The following is a 10878-nucleotide window of genomic DNA, read 5'->3' on the forward strand; positions in this document are numbered from 1 at the left end:
TGTGTGTGTGTGTGTGTGTGTGTGTGTGTGTGTGTGTGTGTGTCTTTATATGAGGGTATGCGGGCATATGAATACATATGTGAATGTGTGTATATATGCTTACAGGTATACATAGATAGAGGGCACGGGACCAATTTAACAGGAAGGGATGATACTTAAAAGGTGAAATTAAGAGGTGAGAGGAATATAATGAGAGGAGATGGGGAGAGACAGATTGGGGCAAACTATCTCATACAGAAGAGGCAAGGGAAAATGGTTACAATGGAGGGGAAGAATAGGAAGGCCAAAGGGAATGGGTCAACCTTATTCCTATTGAATCTGGCTTGAGGAGGGAGGGAAATACACAGTAAATAGGGGACCCCCCCCTCCAGGAGAATAGGGGGGGAAGGGGATGAGAGGGGGGATGATGGAAGGGAGGGCAGGCTGGGGGGGAGGGAAGTTGGAAGCACCCACTTTTCAAAAGGGACAGGATCAAAGTAGAGAATAGAACAAGTGGGAGGTGGGATAGGAGGGAGGAAAATATAGTCAGTCTTTTACAATATATCTACTATGTTATTGTTTTGCATTAGCCGCACATGTACAACCTATACTGAACTGCTTGTCTCCCCAGTGGGGGTGGGTGGCAGGGGGGGAAGGGAAAGAATCTGGAATTGAAAGTTTTAAAATCAAATATTCAAATAGATATATATGTGTGTGTGTGTGTGTGTGTATATATATATATATATATATATATATATATATATATATATACTATTATTAATACCATCCTACATGTAATTAAGAAATAAGATATACAGGCACTGAGGCATAGAGATCCACTGGAAAAGTCGAAACAGATATGGGAGAAAATATGGGAGAGAGCAGATTGAAGGTGGAGATATCCTGTGGGACTGCTGTTTTGGGGGGATGGGTGGGGGAAAAACGGGGAGAAAATTTGTAACTCAAAATCTGGCAGAAAAGAATGATGTAAATCAGAAGTTAATAAAGCATTAAAAAAAAGAAAAAAAAAGAATACATGACTTCTAAGGTCCTTCTAACTTGTAAATCTACGATACTATGACCCTGTTTATCTTTTTCATCACAACAAGAATGTAAGTTTCTTGGGGACAAGAACCATGCCTTGTGCCTTATTTTAGTATTAGTATATGCCTTAATCAGCATAGTTCCTTAAAGTAAGAACTCAATAAACTGAAAAGATTAACTTGTGTCACACTGGACCACTGAGGACTAGGTGAATGTTGAGTATTGCTTTCAGCTCTAATGGAAAACAATTGGCTCTAATGATGTGGGGATTAGGAGAGGTGCTGCAGTGAGTGACCTGGTGCATGGAAGAGCTGATCCAGGTCCTCTCTCTGGGGTAGAGATTTCTCCTCTATATGCCCAAAGCACTTGGTTTATGTCCTTCCTATAGCGATAGGGAGACTGATTGATGGAGGGAGCCCCACCAATGCTCCTTAACCATCCTAGAGCTGCTTAGAGCATCGAGAGATTAAGTGACTTTCCCAGGGTCACAGAGTCAGTAAGTGTCAGAGGAGGGGCTTGAACCCAGGCTTCTTGGCTTGAAGGCCAGAGATGTCAAACACACAGGCTGTGGACTGCATGTGGCCTGAATCAGATTAAAATGTTACTAGGAAATAATTAACAAAAGAAATAAAAACACAACGAAACACAGATAATATTAACACATGGTTTTCTAAGTTACTATGTGGCTCACAAGGATCCTACTGACCCCCTTTCAACACCACTGCCTCCGACAGTAGGGCACTTATTTGTGTACATGCCCCTCTATGGCCCTAATGGAGACAGAAGATATGCAGCATCCCTCTTTATACCACTCCCAATGCCTGACAACACCTTCATGTAATAGGTGCTCAGGGTTAAAGCAAGGCACTATGGGGGATACAAAGACCAAAAAAAAAATCACCTTCCTGAAGGCATCTCTGGAATAATGACGCTTATACTGCTGAAGGTGCAAGGAAATGATCATTCAGTCAGCATTTCCTAAGCATTTACTATGTGCCAGGCAATAAGTACTTGTTGGGAATTCAAAGAACAAGCAAAATTTGTCCCTATCCTAAGGGAACCTACATTCTAGAGGAGATGACAGGATTATAAACAGGTCCATACAAGAGGGATGGAAAGTAACCCCAGAGGGGAGGCTAGTTAGCTGAGTCTGGTCGAAAGCTAGGAGTTCTAAGAGATGGGGATGGAGGAGGAGAAGGAAGAGTACTTCAGACATCGGGGAGAGCCAGTGCAAAACATGGAGATGGGATGGGACATGGAGCACTGTGGGCAATGTGCAGCAAGTAAGCCAGTATGGCTGAATGTGAGGATGTATGGAAGGCAGAAATGTGTAATATGACTGGCAAGATAGGAAGAAACCTGGTTGTCATGTTAAGGAACTCACATTCTTCTGATCCCAGAGAACTTTATGCCAGTCTCTTGAGAATTGTTTAGCAAGCCCAGATCCCTCCCCAGCCCTGAAATGAATGAATGAATGGGTAACTTGGAAGAAGGAAACCAGCTGCTTGAAGGCAGAGGCTATTATTGTGTTTTGTCTTTGTATCCTACTACCTAGCATATTGTAGGAACCTCATAAATACTCATAAAATTGCATTAAATTGATTTCTTGCTGTTACAGGTTAAGCATTATCCTAAATAAGTTGGGGCTGCTTCCTGTCTGTGAAGAATGAGAATGGAATGACCAGTAGGTAGTGAAATAAATAGGGCATTTGTGCTTGTTTGAAAAATGAAAGATGAGATATTAACAAGCAAACAATGCAGCATGTACCAGTGAGGAAAAATTCCACCAGACATAAAGTAACCAGCTTGGCTAAGAATAATCTCCAGTCAGACTCATCACATCCATTATCACAGTCTAGATACCAGCTTAGTTTCTTAGGTTTACTATTCTTATGAGGTCACATCTGGCATTTTAACAGGACAGGAAATCAGGATATTATAGGATTAGTTTAAACTTACATCCTCATCAGTTTCTCCACCTTGCATTGTGCCCACGATGCGTTTGTTAGGTCTTCCTAGAGGGAGAAAAGCATAAAGAAATAATAAAAATCTCCTAGTTCTTAGAAATGAACTCTAATCAAGTTAAAATAAGAGATAAATTCTAAGACCTGGCTAGAATCCACCACAACATACACCTTTATTAAATGGCAGTTATATGAGTTAACACTTCTTAGAACTAAAGAACTTACAATGAAAAATGCTATCTTCCTCTAGAAAAAGAACTGATAGTCTTAATGCTGGTTGAAGTATATTTTTTTAAAACTTTATTTATTCTTCCTGAAATTTTTTTGTTTTCTTTTGCAACATGACTAATATGGAAATGTGTTTTGCATGACTACACGTGTATCATATTGCTTGCCTCCTCAAGGAGGGAGAAAGGGAGGGATGGAGAGAATATGTACTCAAAATTTTAAAAAAATGTTAAAAATTGTTTTTACATGTAATTGAAAAATATATTAAAATTAAAAAAAAGAAATATTCCCTGAACAAAAATGGAAACAAAACAAGTTTTCTGGTAAATAATGAGTAGACTAGAAAATTAACTGAGCCAAAACTCTCCATTCTCAAACACTGTGGGTAACCATGTTTATTTTAAAAAAATAATTAGTAGGTAAAAATGCCACTTGGATCCCCAATTTCCCATGTTTCCATCAAATACCACATGGTATTGATGAAGAGAACAGTTGGTGTCCCATAGTGTATGGGCAACCATCTTTAAGTCTGATATGAATGCCAATGGCATCAAAGATCTATGAAGATATTGCAAAAAAAAAAAATAGTCCCACCTTATTGCCATACTATCTAATAGTCTAATAGGTTTCTTTTTCCTTGTCTTCTGAAGCTTTTCTCTCAACACTGGCTGCCTTTCTTAATCAATTGCCTCCTTTATTTTTTGCAAGTACACTGCCTTGTATACAGTATTATGCTTAACATGTTTGTTGAATGGCTTACAGATGGGAGTCTTATCTTTTCCTCTGAACTAGGATGTCTTTTCTGAATTGGTCCCGACTAAACTAAATTGGTCCTCATCCCAATTCTACCCCTATGGATGCCTTCCTCATTTAATATCATTAATTGCTTCTGAGAAAAAAACAAAGCTAAGTGAAACAACATCACAGCATAGTCTGGAAAGGTAAGAAAAGGCCAGGTTCTCAGGGCAAGGAGCTCACAGCACGCAATCCTAGAGAGCTTTGTGCTTACCTCTTTAGGGAGTTGTCTAGCATGCCTAGCTCTCTCCCCATCTCTGAAATGAGTGAATGAATGGATGACAGCTGGGAGTAACTAGGTAGAGTAGTAGATAGAATGTTAAACTTAAGAGTAAGGAAAAGCTGAAATTAAATCCTGCCTCAGGCACATAAATAAGTGCATGATCCTTGGCAAGTTACTTAACCTCTCTGCCTCATTTTACTCATCTGCAAAATGGGGATAACATCACCTACCTCACAGATTGTGAGGATCAAATGAGATAAATAAAGTATTTTTCCAGCCTCAAAGTGCTATCCAAATACTTGCTATTGTCATAGTTACTAACCATCCAAATTCTGTCCTAAGGGATTGATGAGAAAATGTTTCAGTGAGGTTTTATAATATTATGACGAGGTATGGTTACTTAAAACATATGGTAAAATAATACTAGTTTGGGACAATCAACATTGTCACTGCGCTGTAATGTAATGGAAAAGGTGCCAGCAGAGGCCAGCATCGTATTCATGTTCTTTCCACCATGTCACATTTCCTCTCATAATCTGTCCAGACCAATACATCATGATTCATTATTATACAAATTTGTATAGAACAGAATTCAAAACATGGTGTGGTAGATAGTCAAAAGAGTGATAAGTCTGGATCTATGAAACCCGGATTCAATTCCATTTAATACATTTGATCTCTGGCAAGAGACATCCTCTCAGGCCTTGGTTTCTTCCTCTATAAAAAACAAGGGGTCAGCCTTGGTAACTTTGATGCTGCTTTCTAATTCTAACCCTAGAACCCCAGGAACAGAAGAACTGTGGTGTGTAGCAGTGCATTAATATGGAGCATCCAGGAAGGCCCAAGTCCTGTGTTGACACCATTTCCGCCGTAGGGGACTGTCACATGTGCTCCCTCCCAAAACAAGGATGTACTGATACAGCAGGAGCACAGCATCAGAGAAGAATTTAGGGTATGCCAAGTTAGGAAACTCCCTTTACCATGAAGGGTCACACATACTCTGCAATTTATAGCCTTAGGGAGTTGCCGACAATCAATAAGCAGTGCATAGGCCAAGTCAAGATAGCAGGCCTAAGTAAATTCAGACCAAAAGTGGACCTTTTAGAGCTCTAGATATAGTCCTGACATAGGGCAATCTTGGCTTTGTGGTGGAAAGAGAAGGGGAAAGAGACTAAGCATTTATTAAGTCCCTCCTATGTGTCAGACACTGTGCTGAGCACTTTGCAAATGTTTCATTTAAAAGTGGGAGCCTTTCAAACCACTCCAGAACACTTCTTCTAACCAAAGGGTGAAAGGAAGTGGCAAAAGAAATCGAGGTACCTTGCATCAAAACCTCCATGGCTGTCCGTGGCTTTGATAATCGCCTCTCTTCCATTTCGCTGTCAGATTCATCATCTTCTTGGATGTCTATGTCTGAATCATCATTACCTATGTAACAAAAAAAAAGTTACAAAGACATTTTACCTCTAGGCACAAATCAATTCTATCCATTAAGACAGATCAATATTCAAAAGTAGTTTGTACCTCTCAGGTGTTTTCCTAATCTGTGAGAAAAAGAGGACTTTTGCTTTTTGCCTGTCAGTGTTCAACAAACAAGGTTATACGCTGTCTCTGACTCTCTCTTAAAAGCCGGAGGACACTGGTAAGACCCACAGATGGGCTGTGAGTCATGCACTTCTTTGCAAACATCAACTTGTATATGTAGAACCCCAAAATGGAAGAGCCAGGCTGGTTTATCTTCTTTCATGGCCACAAATGGCCATTGAGGGGAATGGCCTAGGAATTGGAGAGATGAGCATCTCAAGGATGGCGTCAATCCTGGTTCCCAGGGTCTGCTGAATGACTTTAATACTTTAGAAGATTAATAATTTTATCCATGAGGGTATCCCTTCCAGTGATATAAACTGAAACCCCTTCATGACTTTTTAGATGGTGCTTTCTTTTCCACAGTGATGCTGCTGAAAAGTTTCAGCTGGTGGCTAAAATTCTGATGATGAATCTCTCCAAAGTTAGCTAGGCTAATGCTTGAATAACAAATACAAAAGTCTTTACCTGCACTTAGCAAAGGCCTGGCATGTAGCAGGTGCTTAATAAATGTCTATTAACTGATTCATTGATCTGGCACAGCCTTGTAGCATATACTTGCCAGAATTTGTGGTCGAGTATTATAGCTTTTCAGAGCCCAGGATAACTTCTAGACTACAATGAGGCACCAGAGGCTCACTTTGGGTAGAAGCAATTGAATGCCATAGTGCAAAAAAAAAAAAGGCTTTGTTCAGTCACTAACTGTTGTATAGTGTGATGGAGAGAGTCATCAGCACCAATGCACAGGAAAATCATCAAGTGATTCTGTTAAAATGACTCAGGTAGGGCTGGCACACATAGGAGTGTTGAGGTCAAGTTCCCTCTTTCTCTGTCACCATGAAAATGTTCTTGTGCCTTGAGAAACACCAGGAAGAATTAGGTCCAAAAAGAAAACCACTTTATAGCTTCCTCCAAAGATCTCAAAGCAACAAATTGAATCCATAATCACAAACATGTAGAGAGCACAGAGAGGAAGGGAATGGGTCAACAGAAATGCTTCCCAGATTGGGTGGGGTACCTGTGTGTTCCATGCATGCCCAGTCCTTAGCAGTGCCTGACACACAGTAGGTGCTTAATAAATATGGACTGATTGATGCCCAAGACTATCTTCATAGTCTTCCATCACCCATTTTAAAGAGACAGCCAAGTTTAGACCAGTTTTAGACCAAGTTTTACCAGGTCATAGAGTTGAAGGGGATAACCCTTTTGCTTTATAAATTTTCCACAGGAAAGCAAGGCTTGCAGGTGGTGGTGAACTGATTTGCCTAAACTCATACAAATAATAACAGATTTAAACCTAGGTCAATAAATACTAATACGTAAATATAATTTCTAAAATTCAGTTTAACTTTTTACTGCAGTTAGCAAAATCCAGTAACATTAAAGTTGTTATACTATGCAATATAAGTCAAAAGACACCCTTAACTTTTAATCAAAATCAATATGTACTTTTTGGTCCCAATAATTATTTAGTGTTGAAAGAAATACATTTCAAATCAAACCATTACAGGCTGTGTATCTAAGGAAGCTAATTAAAACCAATATGTATTTTTGCTGAAATCACTCAACAGTGTCATACATGAAACTGAAGGGTTGCAAAATTAGTTAGACGATATAGTTAGCACTGAGTGCTAATGGGCTATTTCCACTTCTACACAGCCTTCATCACTGTAGCAACTGAACTATATTATTTCTCATGTCTCTTGCAGGTAAAAACTCTTAAAATACTTTACCACTCTGAAGACATATTTCCAAAAACGACACAATCTTACAGGGAGTCAGAGATACCGTCCATGTAAGGCACTGCATTCAGAATCCTGAGCTTGCCAACATGCAGAAGCCACGGTATAATAAAAGTTGTAGGTTGCATTCACTGACTCCTCAGCTATAATTCCACCATACTTCATAATACCTACCTCTCAGGGTGATGAGGATATAATGAGATAATCAAATCCTTGAAAAGTACCATGTAAATGCTAGTTGTTACTATTTATTGTAGCATTTTTAGGTGTCTGAGAAAGGTGATTAAGCTTTAGCCTGCTCACTAGAACTAAGGAATGGATGAAGGTGGAGGGTTGGGAAAGAGTGTGCTCAGGTATAGAGACAAAAAGCTATTTGGGGATGGACTAAAGAAACAAAATGGTTTTGGGAAATTTCTGGGCTATTTCAAGAACTCTAAGGACCTCTCTATCCCCCTAAAGTTCACATTCTGCAAGTGCTGAATCCTTGCAGAGTTATATAAAGATTACCTTTGGAAATCCAAAATTTCAGTCTTTCCTGACAAGTTACTGGAAGTGATGTTCAGCATGAATTTATGTAAAAGGTACAAGTTCCCCTTCCCCCATATGTATAAGAGAGGGCACAAGTGCCATAGGATGTTATTAGCATAAAAGGCAGAAAACTCTCTGTGCTTCTCTGGAAGTCTACTCTCAAGTAGCATTTGCCGCCCCTGGCAATGAAAGTTACTTATATCACTTCAAAAGCATCAAAAGAAAGCTAGTATCTCCCATTTCTGGGTCTTTTCACAGGTTTTTTCTCATGCTTGGAATTCATTTCTTCCTTAGCTCTTAAAATCACAGCCTCTTAGAATACCTAATTTCCCTCAAAGTTCAACTCAAATTTCACTTCCTATAACAGGCCTTTTCTCATCCCCCAGCATTATTATGCCTTTCCCTCCTCCAATGACTTCATATTTACTTTGTGTGCATGTTGTTTTACGTACTTGAGTTTCTAGAGGACAAGGACTCTTTCATTTTTGTCTTTGTACCCTCAGCACCTAGCACAGTGCCTGGTACAAAGCAGATGCTTAATAAATGTTTGTTCAACAATTAATTGATGAGAGCAGGTTAGTCACAGACAACCTCAAACAGAATGACCTTTGTATTGAGTTGCCCCCAAAACTACCGTGTTTCCTCGATAATAAGACCTATCCCAAAAATAAGCCCTCCCCTTACTGTGTAAGATTCCTCTAAAATAAGCCCTCCCCCTAAAATAAGCCCTATTGAGATTGCTACTGTAGTGAAGGTGATCCCCTGCTCTACACGCTACATTACGGTACCCTCTGTATGCACCGTCCCCCACCGTGAAACGCACACCGTGCTCCGAGCTGCATCCAATCAGAGCTGCAGCAGTGAGCACGTCATCCTGTTCTATATTGAATTCATTATTGAATAAAGGTACATTTTTTTGTTCACATTTACCTGTTTATTAAAATTGCTGTCAATGTTCATTAAAATAAGCCCTCCCCTGAAAATAAGCCCTCTGGTGTTTTTCTGTCCAAAAAAATTAATAAGACAGTGTCTTATTATCGGGGAAACACGGTATGGCCAGTGGAGCATAGAGTAATCTGAGTAGCAAAACAGGTTTTTAACTGAGAGGCAGCTAACTTCCAGCACAGCACTGGAATAGTTCCTTAACAGATTTGCTGGTACTATTCAAATTACAAAAATCAGCAAAAGGAAAAATTTTAATTTTATAAGCTGTAAAAGTGAGTCCAGTACAGTACAGTAAGGCAGTGCTAGCATAAATGACGAAATATATTTCTTTTTTTTTGCTTTTTCTGGAGGGCAATTGGGGTTAAGTGACTTGCCCAAGGTCCCATGGCTAGTTTTTGTGTTAAGTGTCTTAGGCCACATTTGAACTCAGGTCCTCCTGACTCCAGGGCTGGTGCTCTATTCACTGTGCCACCTAGCTGCCCCGAAATCTATTTCCTTTGAGAACATGAGATGCAGCTTTGGATGAGACTCAGGACTCCCTGTCTTTATGTTATAGCTTCTCAGGATGCAGAGGTGAGAATGTGTGATAAGAGTTCCATTCACCTGCTGGAAGGCAGGGAGCTGGGCAGGATGGCCTCCTGGCTCCTCAGATTTAAAGCTCTCTGATTTCTCTCCTTTCAACCAGATTTATGGCATAAAGGATATAAGCAACTATCTATAGTTTGCCAGCTTTTCCCCCTAGAGAGGAATTCCTGCAGCCTATGAATGATGAAAGTTATAATGTCTATCAACACCATCACCCAGAGTTACATATCTGAGTTCTGTGTTGAGGGATAGGGTGGCAAAGAAGATCTTGCCTCCTCCTGGATTAGGGCACAAAAGGTTGCCCAAGGCATCCTAATTCACAGCAGGGTGACTTTCCCTACACACAAGGAAGCAGATGGAATACTAAGAAATTTTGGATGGAAAGAATCACAAATAGAATTCTTTCCCAACAGACATCTTCCTAACTGTTGCCCATCCCTCAGGTGGTCTAGAGCTAAAAGTGATGAGACAGCAAAGTTCTCCAATGGAAATAAATTTTCTGCGGGAATGCAAACGTATGCATGAGTTAGTCCTTCTGAAGAAATGGCAAGCATGCGATCACAGTTCAAGTTCTACGCTCAGAAGAGTAAAATAAGACCAAAAGAGCGAAGAGAAGAAATGAACTAGCCAGGGTGACTTACCTCAAACTTCTTCCCTGAGTCCTCTTTCATCTCCATCGAGTCCATGCTGCCAAGTACTCCCAGTTCTAATCTGCCTCTCCCCTCCCCAGACTCTGCCTCACTTCCTTCACTATCCCATCCTCTGTCCCCATCCCTTTCAACACTTCACTCTGTACTTTCTGTGCTACTTGTACCTATACCCTCTGCAATTATTAAAGTATGATTACAGTCCTGTTTTCTACTTGCCATCAGGGTCTTTCCCAGTGAGAAACAGTTACCATTGACACTCATTCTAAGCCAGGAGGGTCCAAAATACAGCCATTAAGTTCAGCTTGGGTAGGAACCTATTATGGTCAAATGTACGAGCTTTAGGGTGAACAGGGTTTAAGGTTTTGTGAAGAGAGAGGGAGGGAGGGGAGGGGAGAGAGAGAGAGAGAGAGAGAGAGAGAGAGAGAGAGAGAGAGAGAGAGAGAGAGAGAGAGAGAGAGAGAGAGAGAGAGAGAGAGAGAGAGAGAGAGAGGGAGAGAGAGAGAGAGAGAGAGAGAGAGAGAGAGAGAGAGAGACAGAGAGAGAGAGAGAGACAGAGAGAGAGACAGAGAGAGAGAGACAGAGAGAGAGAGACAGAGAGAGACAGAGAGAGA

At 40.4% G+C, this 10878-nt stretch overlaps 1 protein-coding gene across 4 annotated transcripts in view; it reads right to left on the bottom strand.

Annotated features, from left to right (window-relative positions):
- Positions 1–10878, bottom strand: part of CLUAP1 (clusterin associated protein 1) — a 52061-nt gene that overhangs the window by 3729 nt on the left and 37454 nt on the right. For all 4 annotated transcript variants that reach the window (XM_069106693.1, XM_069106683.1, XM_069106664.1 and 1 more), the window contains 2 exons: positions 5554–5661; positions 2983–3038 (listed from right to left, as the gene is read on the bottom strand). In XM_069106693.1, coding sequence (XP_068962794.1) covers positions 2983–3038; positions 5554–5661 — 164 coding nt within the window. The remainder of the gene's footprint in view (positions 1–2982; positions 3039–5553; positions 5662–10878) is intronic.

This window comes from Petaurus breviceps, unplaced genomic scaffold, assembly GCF_028583685.1.
Source record: "Petaurus breviceps papuanus isolate PSGF00001 unplaced genomic scaffold, PetGlider_PUasm1.0 138, whole genome shotgun sequence".
Classification (NCBI taxonomy): domain Eukaryota; kingdom Metazoa; phylum Chordata; class Mammalia; order Diprotodontia; family Petauridae; genus Petaurus; species Petaurus breviceps.